At 35.5% G+C, this 15,713-nt stretch overlaps 1 protein-coding gene across 1 annotated transcript in view; it reads right to left on the minus strand.

Annotated features, from left to right (window-relative positions):
- ITFG1 (integrin alpha FG-GAP repeat containing 1) overlaps positions 1-15,713 on the minus strand; it is a 297,927-nt gene that overhangs the window by 55,695 nt on the left and 226,519 nt on the right. Inside the window, exon 13 of the mRNA XM_052655911.1 lies at positions 6,927-6,970. Within this exon, the coding sequence (XP_052511871.1) occupies positions 6,927-6,970 (44 nt within the window). The remainder of the gene's footprint in view (positions 1-6,926; positions 6,971-15,713) is intronic.

Here is a 15,713-nt window from a genome sequence, read left to right on the forward strand (position 1 = left end):
TGCTTAACTTTAAATGATTTGATAATTTTACTTATATAGTTAATTAATTTTATTGGATAGTTCTAAAATCTAATAATGTCTCTTCCTTATTACATAAAGATGAATATTTTAGGAAGAATTTTCTTTACTACTTTTGGTCCCACCTTAAGTAGTTTTATTATGACATTTCTGTTGACTATAGCATTGCTTTTCCCTTCGGGAATGAACTGGAATAGTTTATATTTTCCCAGTAAATATAAATAAAATCCATCCATTGTAATCCTAATAGAATAAAAAATACTGATGAGTTGTTCTAAAACATTTTATATCCTGCACTAGACTTAGAGAATACATTCTTTCCCAGTTAAGGAAAATGGAAGTTTTATCATATATATAAATGTTAAAATATATTTGGTTACACCTCTTTTAAATTTCTATGTAAATGGAACCATACTTTATGTATCCTTCTGTGACTGTTTAAAAAATATATTAACATGAGACTCACCCATGATTAAGCATGTACTGTAGTTCAAGGTTGTATTCTACTGCATGATTATAGCATAAATATTTTTCATTCTTTTGTTGATCAACACTTGTTTCCATTTTCTTTGGCCATGATAAACATGGCATTCTTATGTATGTCACCTGAGGCTCAGGTGGAGAGTACTCCACTGCATGATTATAGCACAAATATTTTTCATTCTTTTGTTGATCAACACTCATTTCCATTTTTTTCCCATGATAAACATGGCATTCTTATGTATGTCACCCAATGCATAAATGCAAACATCACTTCTACTAGCTGTAAATTACTTCACATGCTTAGTAACAAACATCACTAATGTGATATATACTTCTTAACACAAAATATTTCATCTCTTATGGGTTTGTTTCTTTGGAATGGTGAAAGCCCTTTAATATTTTAAACCTGTCTCACTGCAGTGAGGCTTGGAGACAATACTTGTGAGACTATATTTATCACAGTGTTGTAACCTCAGATTCATTTTATTACCCATGGTCTAGTTTATGTACTGGAAGACTGGTATCTTAGGCTGTAAGTTCTGTATTTTGTGAACCTTCCCAATTAAATTCTTGAATATTTTTTTCTAATCCACATTTGGAAAATTTCATATTCCTATCTATAATATCTTATTTTACAGATTTTATAAGTTTTTTCTTTTTTCCTACAGTCAATTGAAAAAAATCATATAAGCAAGTCTGTTATGAGTCCTAAAGCTGAGATTAACTTCCCACCATGCACCAGTCACTCTGACATTGAAAAACAAGAATCCAGAAATCCAGACGTGATTCCTCCATACAATGGTTCTCAAAGTGTGGTGCAAGGACCCCTGGAGTCCAAAAACCCCATTGGTAAAAAGTGTGGGTAATTAGCAGCAACACTAAGGACCAAAATAGCAAAATGGCAGACATAAATCTACCTTACTAGTAATTATATTACATGTGAATAGATTAAACACTGCTATCAAAAGGCAGAGATGAGCAAGACAGAACATCATCATCCAAGTATATGCTGTCTATAAAAGATATACTCTAAAAATGTTTTTACAACAAATAGGTTGAAAGTAAAAGCATGGAAAAGACATACCATGGAAACAGTAACCAAATAAGAGCTGGAGTAGCCATATTAATATCAGACAAAACAGACTTTAACATAAAAATGTTATTGGAGACAGAAAATGGGAGTTTATAACAGCTAAAGAGTCAATCCATCAAGAAGACAAAATTATAAACATAAATGTACCTAATTGAGTTCTCAAATATATGAGGTATTGATGGCTGAAATAGATAACAATAGGGAATACTCTTAGAAATACTAATAATAAACTAGTGTCATTAATGGATAGACTGATGAAGCCTAAGATCCACAAGGAAACGGAAGACTTGGACGACACTAGAATAGATTTTGTAGACTAGAACACTACCCAACTTTAGCAGAATACATACTCTTCTCAAACATGCAAGGAACATTCTCTAAGGGGAAACACATACTAGACCATAAAACAAGTTCCAATCAATGTAAAAGTACTGAAATTTTTACAAAGTTTGTTCTCTCACAACAGATTTAAACTGGAAATCAGTAACAGCCCACGCACAACAATGAGCTTTTGCACTGCTATGAAGACGCAGTGTGGCCGAAAAACCCAAAACCAAGCAAACAAAAACAACCACAGAAAGAAACATGAGAAATTAATAAATGAGTGGAAATTAAACAACAGACTTCTAAATAACCAGTAAGTTATGTGACAGAGTTGGAAAAATTCACTGATATAGCTTCAAATTCCACATTACAACTAACTTAAGTAACTGCCACTGTTGAATTTCAGGAAATTATTATTTAATAAAACAGAGGTTAACACATAATGGTTTTATTGTTTTAAAATGATTTAATAGAAATATTTAAAATTGTTCCAATTTTAGTTTCAAATAGAAATACTGGTAAAACTCACGTAAGAACAACTATTTGGAGTCTTCAGAATAAGAAGTTTTGAGAACTGCTGCTCTGTGCTATGTCCATAATGAATAATCCAGTCTTTGCTCTGCATTCCCAGTGGATATGATATGACTGATACCTGAGCCTAAGTGTTCGGTTTCTTACCCCTTAGGAGGCATGCATGCTCAGCTGCTCAGCTGTGTCTGACTCTTCGCCATCCCATGGACTGCAGCCCACCAGGCTCCTCTGTCCATGGGATTTTCCTGGCATGAATACTGGAGTTGGTTGCCATTTCCTTCTCCAAGGGATCTTCCTGACCCAGGGACTGAACCTGCATCTCCTGCATTGATTCTTTACCACTAGTCAGTGGGAAAGCCCTCTTACCCCTTATATCATAGCATTTAACATGTTTTAGGAATCACAGTTTATTGGGAGCAGAAGCCCAGAAGCAGAAGACTGAAATTAGAGCCAGTACTGGGAGGAACACTTAAACTGTGATTGAAAAATTGCTGGAGAATCAGTGTGAACTAGTTTGACAGTTCCTATTTAACCTGTAGAGGAGGGCAAGCTGAGAAGCACTTGTGCAAGTCACAGCTTAGGGACACAGGCTCACTAAAGTCTGAGATTTAATCAGAGGATTATAGGATGCTTCTCCTACCATAGTTTTATACTTCACCACCACATCAATTGGGTTCCTAATAATGAGATTACAGTTGAAAGACCTGAAGACCTCTGATCCGTTTAAGAGAAGTATGTAGGGTGACACAAAGACAACAGAGACAAAAACAAAGACGCTCGAGGAAACTTCTGTCTCCTGACAGCACAGCTACTGCAAACAGTAACACAGTCTGAACTCCTAGCAGATAAACGTAAGTCCTCATCATGAAGGCTGATCTACCATAGTTCCTTTCACCCAATACCTCATGTCTAGCTCTCAACAAAAATTTCAAAGCATGCTAAAAGGCAGAAAACAAAGTGTGAGTAGACAAGGCAAGCATCAGTACCAGACTCACATATGGCAGGGATGCTGGAATTATCAGACCAGAAATTAAAATAACTGACTAATATGATAACACCTCTAATGGAAAAAAGCAGACAGTATGCAATAAAAGATTGTTAATGTAGGCAGAGAGATGGAAATGCCAAGAAAGGATCTAAAGGAAATGGCAGAAATAAAAAATACTGCAATAGAAAGGAAAAATGCATTTGATGAGCTCATCAGTAGACAGGGTACAGATGAGGAAATGATCAGTAAGTCTGAAGATATATCAATAGAAACTTCCAAAACTGAATTGCAAAGAGAAAAACTAATGAAAATTTGGAACAGACTATCTAAGAATTGTGGGACAGTTATCAAAGGTATAACATATGTATTGTGGGACTACCAAAAGGGGAAAAAGAACAGAAGAAATATTTGAGGAAATAATATAAGAATTTTCCAAAATTAGTGATAGACACCAAACCACAGATCCAAAAAGTTTAGAGAATACCAAATAGGAAAAATGCCTAAAAACCTATATCTATACATATCACACTCAAATCAGTAGAATATCAAAGACAAAGAGAAAATCCTGAAAGTACCCTAAGAAAAGGTGTCTAGAAATCCATGTAACAGTATGATACAATTAGAAATACTCATTTGAGGTTGACAACAATGAATCAGTGGTGGTGACAACATTCAGGGCTGTATATTTTTCTTTAGAAATGCCTAATAGCCTAGAGCTGGGAGTGAACAAGAAAGACAGTTGGATTAACCCAGGGGTGTGACTTTTCCAGGCAGGTAGAGTAAAAGCATAGTGCTTTATGGGAGTTAAACATAGTGGCCAAAGTGATGGTTGATATATGGTAGCTAAATAAGGAGGAGGTACAGGTTGATACAGTTCAAGAAACTAACAGATTTTAAACTGAATAGGTATAGTTATAATAACAAGAGTGAGAGGACTGGGAAAAATAGCTTTGGATTAGAGTTGATGGATGGCACTGAGATTTCCAAAGTAAAACACTTCTGGTAGATAAGGCCTATCATTACAGTGGTAAAGAATCCACCTGCAAGTCAGGAGAAGCAGGTAGCCACGGGCTTGATCCTGGGTTGGGAAGATCCCCTAGAGGAGGAAATGGCAACCCACTCCAGTATTCTTGCTGGGAAAATCCCATGGACAGAGGAGCCAGGTGGGCCACAGTGCACAGGGTCGCAAAGAGTTAAACATGACTGAGCGACTGGACACGAAGCAAACAAAGCCCAAGGTCTACCACAGGGAAATGGGAGTGAGTAGCTAAAGGTGAATGAAAATGAAGGAATCTGGAAATGAAGAAATTTGGGTGCGACTAATTGCTGACTTAAATATTCTTTCCTCTCTCCATATATCAGACAGGTTGCCTGTAGCAGGTAGGAATATATAGGCAGCAGAACAGTATTATTCAATTCATGATTTAACTCAAGTGGTAAGAATATCATACGGTATGCACCTTTTCCTCTTAGTCTCATACTGGGTCATATCTAACATAACATTTTCCACTATGATCAAGTAGATCTGATATCAAAGCAATATGAAGAAGGCCCACTTTATCATGAAGTAAATAATTTCAAAGTGGGCATACATTTGATATATGGAAAACTGGGGTAGTATAGTGTGTATTTGTTTCTTTTAGTTTGCCACAAAATTGTGATCTGTGATACCAGTGGGGAAGGAAAATGATAGACGTGAAGGGCAGTTCAATAGGATCTGAACTTCAAATGAAGTAATGACTGAGTGAATGGGAGGCAGGTGTATCACCTGCAGAAAAGCTAGACTGCTAAGATAACCACTGCAAGAGCAGCTCTGCATGATGCACTTTACTTACGTGACTTTCTCAATGACTCTGCTCTCCATATGATGTAAATTTAAGATATGGAGAATGGGAGCACTAGTGATCTCAGAAATATAACCTGCCTTAAGCAAATGGCCTTTCTACCAATTCTTCTGCTAGAACTTTGCTTGACTAGGGTAAGGAAAGAGCCACATGATGGGAATATCATCAATCAGAGAAAAGAAGAGGAACAAAGGGTCTGGATGTTTCACAACTGGGTAGACAATTCTTGAATAACCAAGTTAATCTTTGGCCTCCAGTTAATCAGACTTGCACTTAATTAAAAAAAACCAGACATTATTTTTATTAGCAGTTTCAGATTCACAGCAGAATTAAGTGGTAAGTACAAAGAATTCTCAGGTATCCTCTGCATCTCTCCTCCTCAGACCTCCCCTTCGATATGTCCACATTTTTGATATGAAAGCAGATATGTCTGACCAGGTACTCATGTGGTACTCATAGTGGTTGTGGTGACAGAGGTCCCCTTTAGGAGTGAGACAGTACTCCCTGAGCTGCTCTAAGTATTAGCTGAGGATAGCTCATAGCTGAGTTCTTAACCTAAAAATTGTTCTCAGCCAAAGGGAGCTGGCTTGTACAAATTATAAGCCCTTCCTGGGGACTGCCTGCATGCAATGTCTGATTGATGCAGAATACAAAGGCATGGCCCTGTTGCTTCAATCTGGGCTGTCTTTGAAAAACCATCTTTGCTTCACAGCTCACAGACCAACTTCTGACAGTCTTCATTACTCCAGAGGTCTTGCTCTCAAGAAGAGTCTAGATTAAATCTTTGCATGCAAATCTCTGGTCAGGGATTCCAAATGTCTTAAATATAGGACGTTTCCCAGTCATACACAGGACGTTGATGATGAAGCAATGCTTTAAAGTTGTGTTGAAAATATGAGGCTATAATCAGAATACCTAGTTCTGTGTTTTAGTTACAGTACTTAATGGCTCTATGACTTTGGATAGTTTATTTCTCTGAGCCTCAAGTTTTCTCATCTTTAAATTCAGGATAATTCCTTATGTAGCAGAGGTTACTACAAAGACTCAAACAAGAATATACCAACACAGACACACATACACACATGTGAATGCACTCATGCTTTTAAATAAAATGTAGTGTTCTCATTACAATTTAAATGAATTGACAGTTTCTTATTATTTTCACATTTTGTTATTTCATGGAAACATTCCACTAGACAGCAAGTCAATATTAAGATTACACCAAAAATTCATTACTTATCTACTATATGCTTGACCTTGTGCTATGGGTGAGGTATTCAAAGATGGCATGGTTCTTGACCTCAAGGGATTACGGTCTGGGGAAATGCATTAAATATGAACAGATAAAGTGTGGCCAAGTATTACACATTTGAAATGGCAGCAGGATGCCCAGAAATGATGGGAGCTGTGGTCATTTTTCCAAGTGTATCAGAGAAGACTCATTAAGGAAATAAACCGTGAGGTGAGAAAGTTTTTAGGAAAGGAACTTTATTCCTAGTAAACTTTACTTGAGCAATGAAGGACACTTTAATCACTTCTAAAAGTAACATCAATTTGATTTAACCTATAACAACTATTTTGTGTGTATCTATCATGTAGAGAACTTTAACAGAAATATTTACAACTAAGAATTAAGGTTACTTACTGTTATCTTACGAGGACAGTCATTAGAACAGAGACCACTAAGAACTGTGGAAAAATTAAAAAAAGCCTATTATTACTGTTATAATGTAGGCTTATATTTAAAGTGAGCTCTAATTTCCCCCTAAAATCTATTAATATGCCCTATTGATTCATGATCACAAGTAAAAATCAACCCAGTTTCTTTGGATCTGAGTAAGTTAAATTTCTGTTGTTCACTTTATGCCAGTTATTTCAAAAGCCTTTATTAAGCAGTCAAGCTGATGCCATTTTTTGAAATATATAAGTAATATAATTAATTATGGATATATAATACACCTGTTGGCCCTATTTCCCAGCTGGTTAGCTACATTCCAAGGATGACTTAGAATCTGACAGAGAAGTACAAACCAATTAAAACTTATACTGAAAAAAAACAAATAGAACATTTAATACTTCATATCTCAAACTAGACTGTTACCATTTATCTATTCAAATTTTCTGGGTCAAAGAATTTAGGCACCCTTGATAACTTTTATGGAAAACATAACTATATATGCCAGCAAATTTGGAAAACTCAGCAGTGGCAACAGGACTGGGAAAGGTCAGTTTTTATTCCAATCCCAAAGAAGGGCAATGCCAAAGAATGTTCAAACTACCACACAATTGTGCTTATTTCACATGCTAGCATAGTAATGCTCAAAATCCTTCAAGACAGGCTTCAAAAGCATGTGAATTGAGAACTTACAGATGTACAAGACAAATTAGATTCAGAAAAGGCATAGGAACCAGAGATCAAATGGCCAACACCCACTGGATCATAGAAAAAGCAAGGGAATTGCAGAACAACATCTGCTTCACTGACTACACGGAAGCCTTTGACTGTGTGGATCACAACAAACTGTGGGAAATTCTTCAAGAGACGGGAATACCAGATCACCTTACCTGCCTCCTGAGAAACCTGTACTCAGGTCAAGAAGCAACAGTTAGACATGAAACAACGGACTGGTTCAAAATTGGGAAAGGACTATGTCAAGGCTGTATATATTGTCAACTTGCTTATTTCAGTGGGGTCACAAAAAGTCGGACATAGCTGAGTAACTGAACAACCACCACAAAGGATATCTGAATATTCTTTCTATAACCAATATAAGCTTTGAAACATAACTATACTACTACCACCTCATGCAAACTAATTTCTTTGTAAGAAGGCACACTTTATGTGCTAGTAAATATTCTATATGTTATAAATTAAAGGAAAATAACTGATAATACTCAGTAATGAACTGTATGAATAATAATTGTGATTACTAGCTAGTTTAAATATATCCATAGGAAAATGGTTCTTTATGTTAATTTATATTCCACAAATGTGAAATGATAATCATTCTAACAGAAATCTTATACTTGGGAAGGGTATATAAAATGCAAAGGAATTAAAAAATGAACGACATATTTCATCACAAAGGAAAACACCTATTTACTACAGAGCATTTATATTAAATATGACCTGAGGAAACAGTGAAAAAAATATTTTATATCTACAAATCAGTTTTTAATGTTTTAAGTTCCTTACCCCAGCACAGTGCCTAGTTCTCTCTTATTCTCAAACACTCCATGACCTTAATTCTCCCTTTCCTTTTTAAAAATTAATTTATTTATTTTAATTGGAGACTAATTACTTTACAATACTGTAGTGGTTTTTGCCATACATTGACATGAATCAGCCATGGGTTCAACTCTAGGCAGACATTATTTTTCACTTGTCCTAAAATGATTTTCCTAAACCTTCATTAAACATTATCTTGCTAAACAGTACACTATTTACTCACAAGTCTGTCTTTGTACCAGTATGAAAGTTCTGCATAATTTTTATCATGTTTTTAGGGCCTAGCCAAATGTATTTGTTCAATAAATGCTTGTTAAAAAAGGTAAAAGATGGATTATTCAATAAATGGTACTGGATAGTTGGCTACTTGGAGGAAAATAAAGGTAGACTTTGATTCATAACATGAAAATTACACTGGGCAAAGACATAATTAATATAAAGAACTCTTATGCTTCAGTAATAAAAAGCCAACCCAGTTAAAAAATGGGCAAAGGATCTGAATAGGAATTTCTCCAAAGATGATATAGAGATACAAAAAGCTCATGAAAAGAGGCTCAGCATCATCAGTGATCAGGGAAATGTATAGCAAAATCACAATGAAATGTACACAATTCACAATGTCCATGAGGTGGAAACGACCCAAATGAATGTCCATTAGTAGATAAATGAATTTGAGCACACTCTGGGAGATGGTGAAGGATAGGGAAGCCTGACATGCTGCAGTCCACGGGATTGCAAAGAGTCAGACATGACTGAGAGACTGAACAATAACAAGAACAGCAGATGAATGAACAAACAGAACCTCGTATACACTCAGAAGGAATATTATTCAGCTTTAAAAAGGGAAGAAATCCTGTCACATGTTACAACATGGATGAACTTTGAGGACATTCTGCTAAGCAAGCCAGTCATAAAAAGACAAATACTGTATGATACCACTTACATGAGGTATCTAAGTTTTTCAAATTCAGAGAAACAAGTAGAATGCTGGTTACCAGAGTTTAGGGGGAGGGAAAGGGGACAGCTGTTAAATGGGTGCAGAGTTTCAAATTTACAAGATGAAAAAGTTCTAGAATCTGGTTCACCACAATATGAATATACCTAACACTACTGAACACTTAAAAATGGTTAAGATAGTAAATTTTATGTTACTTTTTTTTTTCTTAACCACACACACTAAAAGGTTAAGATTGTAAACAAACAAACCCATAGTGAGATACTGGCTTCCCTGGTGTCTCAGTGGTAAAGAATTTGCCTGCCGGTGCAGGAGACCCGGGTTTGATCCCTGGGTAGATCCCCTGGAGAAGGAGATGGCAACCCATTCCAGTACTTTTGCTTGGGAAACCTCATGGACAGAGGAGCTTAGTGGGCTACAGTCTTATGGGGTCGCAAAGAGTTGGAGAAGGCTTAGCAGCTAAACAACAAACAAATGAGATACCGTTTCATACCCATTTTGTTGTTGTTCAGTCGCCAAGTTGTGTCTGACTCTCTGCGACCCCATGGACTGCAGCACACCAGGCTTCATACCCATTAGAATGGGTATGATCAAAAAGTCAGATTACAAATTTGGGTGAAGATGTGGAGAAACTGGATAGTCATACATTTCTATGGGAATGCAAAATGGTCCAGCTGCTTTGGAAATGGCAATTCCTTAAAAAGGTGAACAAAGAATTCCCATTTAACCCAGTCATTCCATTCTTAGGTATATATCAAGAGGAATTGAAATGTATGTCCACACAAAAACTTGTACCTGAATGTTCACAACAGTATTATTCATGATAGCCAAGAAGTAGAAATCATCCAAACGTCTATCAACTGATGGATAAACAGAATGTGGAATATTCATATAGATATTTGACAATTCATGTGGATATTTGACAATTAAAAGGAATAAAGTGCTGATGCATGCTACATCAAAGATGGATCTTAAAAACATTATGGCAAGTGAAAGGAGTCAGTCACAAAAGACTGCATATTATATGACCCCATTTATATGACATATCCAGGATAGATAAATCTATGAATACAGAAAGTAGTGGTTGCCGAGGGCTGGGGCTGGGGGATTGATGCTGGCAGCTAAAGGGTACAGGGTTTCAGGATCATATGGTAGCTCTATTTTTAGTTTTTCCTATACTGAGCGGAGTCAGAGAAACATAATATGATATTGCTTATATGCAGAATCGAAAAAGAACTGGTACAAATAAACTTCTTTACAAAACAGAAACAGACTCACAGACTTAGAGAATGAACCAGGAGAGCAGGGTGGGGTGGGGGAAGGGATAGAAAGTTTGGAATTGAGATATACATACTGCTATACTAGGACTTACTGTCTCAAGGAACTCGGCTCATTATTGTATAACAACCTAAATGGGAAAATGATTTGAAAAAGAATAGGTACACATATAACTAAATCAGTTTGCAGTACACATGAAACTATCACAACATTGTTAATCAACTATACTCTAGTATAAAATTAAAAAGTTTTTTAAAGGGTATAGGCTTCTTCTGTGGTGATGAAAATGTCTGTGGTGATATTGGCACAATTCTGTAAATATGCAAAAAGCCACTGAATAGTATACTTGAAATGGGCAAACAGTATGGTATGTAAATTACATCTCAATAAAGCTGTTACAAAATAAAAGTTACCATAAAATTTAAAAAATGACAAGGGGCTATGAACTTTTTTAAAAAATATAAAGAGATACTTGCTAACATACAAAGAGCTTCTAGATTTGGATGAGGAGATGATAATCTAATAAAAACAAAAGATATAGAGAAGCAATATCCAGAAGAGAAAGTACAAATAATAATAAAAAAAACCAGGATGAAAAGATACTCAGCTTCACTAGTCAGGAAACAAAAAAAAATCAATTTTATACCCTAACAGAAAGGAAAAAAATCAAAGACCAATAAAAACGTCTGTAGGAAAAACAAAACCAAAGATAAATGATGAACTATGAAGAATATTTACAAAATATATCACAAAAGATTAATTTAATATATACTATGGTATAAATCAATAAGGAAATGAAAAAGGACAGAACCACTTATAGAAATAAAAGTACAAATGGCTCTTGAACATATGGAAAGATGCAGAACTTTACTCAGTATAAGAATAATGCAAAATAAGACAACACTTTTCACTTTATAGTTGGCAAAACTCAAAAAGTTTAATAATCTTTTGGGTTGGTGAAGGGGTTAGGAAATGTGAATTCTCCTATATAGAAGTGTCAACATCAAATTTTCATGAAGAGACATCTGTTAAAATAAAAAATACTTACAAATTCAAAACCAGGCAGAATTAATCTAAGGTGTTAGAAATTAAATTACTGGTTACCTTCAGGTGAACTGGGCTAGTAGCAGAAAGGGTGGGCACGAGGAAGCTTCTGGTTGCGGGTATCATGTTTTTCTTGATCTGGGTGTATTTACATGTGTATATTTACTTTGTTGAAACATGTAGACCTCTGTACTTATGTACACTTTCCTACATGTACAGTTCAACAGAGTTTATTTTAAAAGTGTACATATATTATTTTTTAGCAGTTCCATTTTTAGGAATTTATTCTACAGGTATTAATTACAATAACAAGAGAATGAAAATAAACTGGTATCAATAAGAACTGACTAAATTATGTTGTATTCATTGTGTTGTTGTTGTTCAGTTGCTAAGTCATGTCCGACTCTTTGCAACCCCATGGACGGCAGCACGCCAGGCTTCTCTGTCCTTCGCCATCTCCCAGAGTTTGCTCAAATTCACGTCACGTCCACTGAGTTGGTGATGCTACCTAACTGTCTCATCCTTTGCTGCCCTCTTCTCCATTTTTTGAGAACCCATGAACATGAACAGTGTCCATACTACATGATACTGTTTGATAGTTAAAATAATGAGGGCGCTCTAGACTATATTGTTAAGGCATAATCTCTAAGATACATCATTAAATGGAGAAAGCAAAGTCTAGAACTACCATTTATGTAAAATAAAAGCATATAAACACATGTGCTTATTTAAGTGCATAAAATATCTTGGACAGACACAAAGAAGAGGTTGCTTTGGTGGGGGAAGAATTGGACCACTGGGAAACATTGGTGCAAAAGGGACTTACTTTTCAATATTATAGACTCCTGTATTTTTTTCACCATTTGCATGGTGAAAAACAAATTTACTAGAAAACCAAATTTCTTAGTGAAATAAAAATTTAGAAGGCTCAGATGAATATGTGGTAAACTGGACAGTGTTATGCTGGTGGGATATAAATGTCTGTGATTTTTGGGAAAGGTAACTTAGTATTGTCTATTAACACTAAAAACACAGCCTCTCAACTCATCAAATTCATGTATATGAAACATTAGAAACTACCTATGTGTCCACTAAGAGTGAAAATGCTAAATAAATTGTGGAACATCTACAGTTTTATGGAATGACATGGAGCTGTTAAAGCATGAGAGACCTACAAGTGTTGGCATGAAAGGGGTTTATACTCTTACTAAGGCAAAAAAAACAGACAGGCAAATATGTTCAGTAAGATTACATTTACAAACGTACATGTTGGATGAACTTCACAGACACAATATTAAAGAAGTCAGACACAAAGAGTATATATTACATGATTACACTTATATGACAGCTAGAAAAGGAAAAACTGTGGTGACAGAGATCAGAACAGTGGTTATACTTTTGCAGGGAATATAAGGAAGGGACCCTTCTTGGGCACTGGAAATATTTTATTTTGATTGGAGTGTGGCTATAAGGGAAGGTACCTATGTAAAATCTTATCAAGCTATACACCTGAACACCCATTGCTACAACTGTATTTCTACTGTCTTGTCAGCTCACACCTAGATGTCTGTATTCCTAGGTGGTTACTCTCGTCAAAGCCCTCAGGTCAGAACATCAATTTTTTTAATGAACATCTATTTTTTTCTTCTGAACATTGCTGTAAAATTCATCTTCTTTATCTGCACACTTGATCACAGACTTTTTTGATGAAGAATTTAAATAGTAAGTGTGACAGATAATTTTATGTGCCAACTTGACTGGGTCATGAGGTGTCCAGGTATTTGATCAAATATTACTCTAGGTGTGTCTGTGAGGGTGTTTTCAGATAAGATTAACATTTAGTCAGTAAACTGGGTAAAGCGGATTGTTTTTCATAATGTGTGGGCCTCATCCACCCAGGTGAACAGAACAAAAGACTGACGTCTCCTGAGGAAGATGCCTGCTGCCTGATGGGTCTTCAAACTAGAACATCACCTTTTCCTGCCCGAAGAACTGGACACCATTCTTCCTGGTTCTACCGCTGCCTGCTGGCCTTGTGACTCAAAGTGGGACACTGGCTCTGCAGATTTTGGACATGCCAGCTTCCATAACTTTATGAACAGATTCCTTACAATAAATCTTTCTCTCTTTTTCTCTGTATTCCATTGATGTTGTTTTTCTGGAGAATCTTGATTAATTCAGTAAGTCTCTGTAGTTACTAAGTCACTGACAAAATCTTTTCTTTGCCATAGGTGCCCATTTATCAAAGATATTATCAATATTCTCTCTTATTAATCTTCAACACAGTACATGGAGGTGAGTTAGTTTCTACTTCTTTCTATCTGCTCATTCTTTATTACTACGATCATGGCCTCTCCTTCCTAGAATGTTATACCACTACTCATTTTGGTTTTGCCAAACCTTAACCATCTTTCAAGGATCTAGGTTCTCAACTATCATCTTCTCAGAAGACTTCTTTGACCTTAATAATCTTATATACATATAGTTCCATTCAACATTTGAGTATAAAATTCTTTTCACTGTCCTTTAGCTATTTTATGTGCGTAGACCTTCCTCTTCCAAGTTGACTGCAATAGATGCTTGCTACATAAACGGATAGATCCTCACTGAGAAAAACTAAGTGGCAGTCAAAGTGAAGACAATAATGTGCAAATGTGGGAGAAGATACTGGATATAGTGACTGTAAGTGCTGATAAACAGATCTACAGTATTTCCAAAACTCCCTTCATACATTCATTTTTGTAGCAACTTTACTGAGATATAATTCACACACCAGAGCATTCACCTGTTCAAAGGGTCCTATTCAATGGTTTTTAGTAAATTCCCAGAACTGTGCAATCATCAACATAATCAGTTTTCATCACAATAAAGAAACCGTGTACCTTTTAGCCATCACGCCCCATTCCCACCCCTGGCCCAAAGCAACCACTAATCTACCATTCACTTACTATACATATTTGTGAATACTTTCTATAATAACATATGTTATTCGAGAAAAAATGTTTGTACTACCCCGCCCCCAAAGTTCATATGATAAAGTTTGATATATGCTCTTCCTTAATCCTCAAAGCAAGGCTGTGAAGTAAGTCTAATTACCCTCCTCCTCCCACCCTTTTTTCTTCAGGAGCAGAAACTGAAGCTTGGGCCAGTACATTACTCAAGGTCAGAAAGGGAATGACACTCTTTTGAAAGACCATGCAGTCACTAGACACTAACTCATTTAAAAAACACATTATCCTATATTTATATAAGATGGGAAATCAATGAACCACTCAATTATTTTCTGTACAAGATAAAATGTCTGTGTTTTGTTTAGCATAGTTGAGAGAGTACTTATTCAAAATTACATGGGTCTCTTTCATTTTATATATAGCAAGATAAAAATTGAGTTCCTATATCTATTTTTGTTTTTAACAAGACTTCCTCTATTAAATTTGAAGTTTCACACTGTAATAGTGTGAAATAGGATAATAATGAGAAGATTTAAATGTATCATAGATATACATATCATACATGTCATATATACTATATAGGTATATCTTGTTTTACTGAGCTTTGCATTATTACACTTGTCAGATATTGTGTTTTTTTAAAATAAATTGAAGATCTGTGGCGACCTTGTGTCAAGCAAATCTATCAGCGCCATTGTTCTATCAGCATTTGCTCACTTTGTGTCTCTGTGTCACATTTTGGTAATTCTCACAATATTTCAAACATCATTTGTTACAATGATTTGTGGTCACCAATCTTTGATGTTATTACTATGACTTGCTGAAAGTTCAGACGATGCTTAGCATATTTTAGCAATAGAATATTTTTAAATTACAATTATAATTTTTAAGACATAATGATGTTGAACAGTTAATAAAGCATAATATAAATATAATTTTCACAGGTACTGGGAAACCAAAAAGCTTGTTAACCCA

Source organism: Budorcas taxicolor, chromosome 18, assembly GCF_023091745.1.
Source record: "Budorcas taxicolor isolate Tak-1 chromosome 18, Takin1.1, whole genome shotgun sequence".
In the NCBI taxonomy this organism is placed as follows: Eukaryota; Metazoa; Chordata; class Mammalia; order Artiodactyla; family Bovidae; genus Budorcas; species Budorcas taxicolor.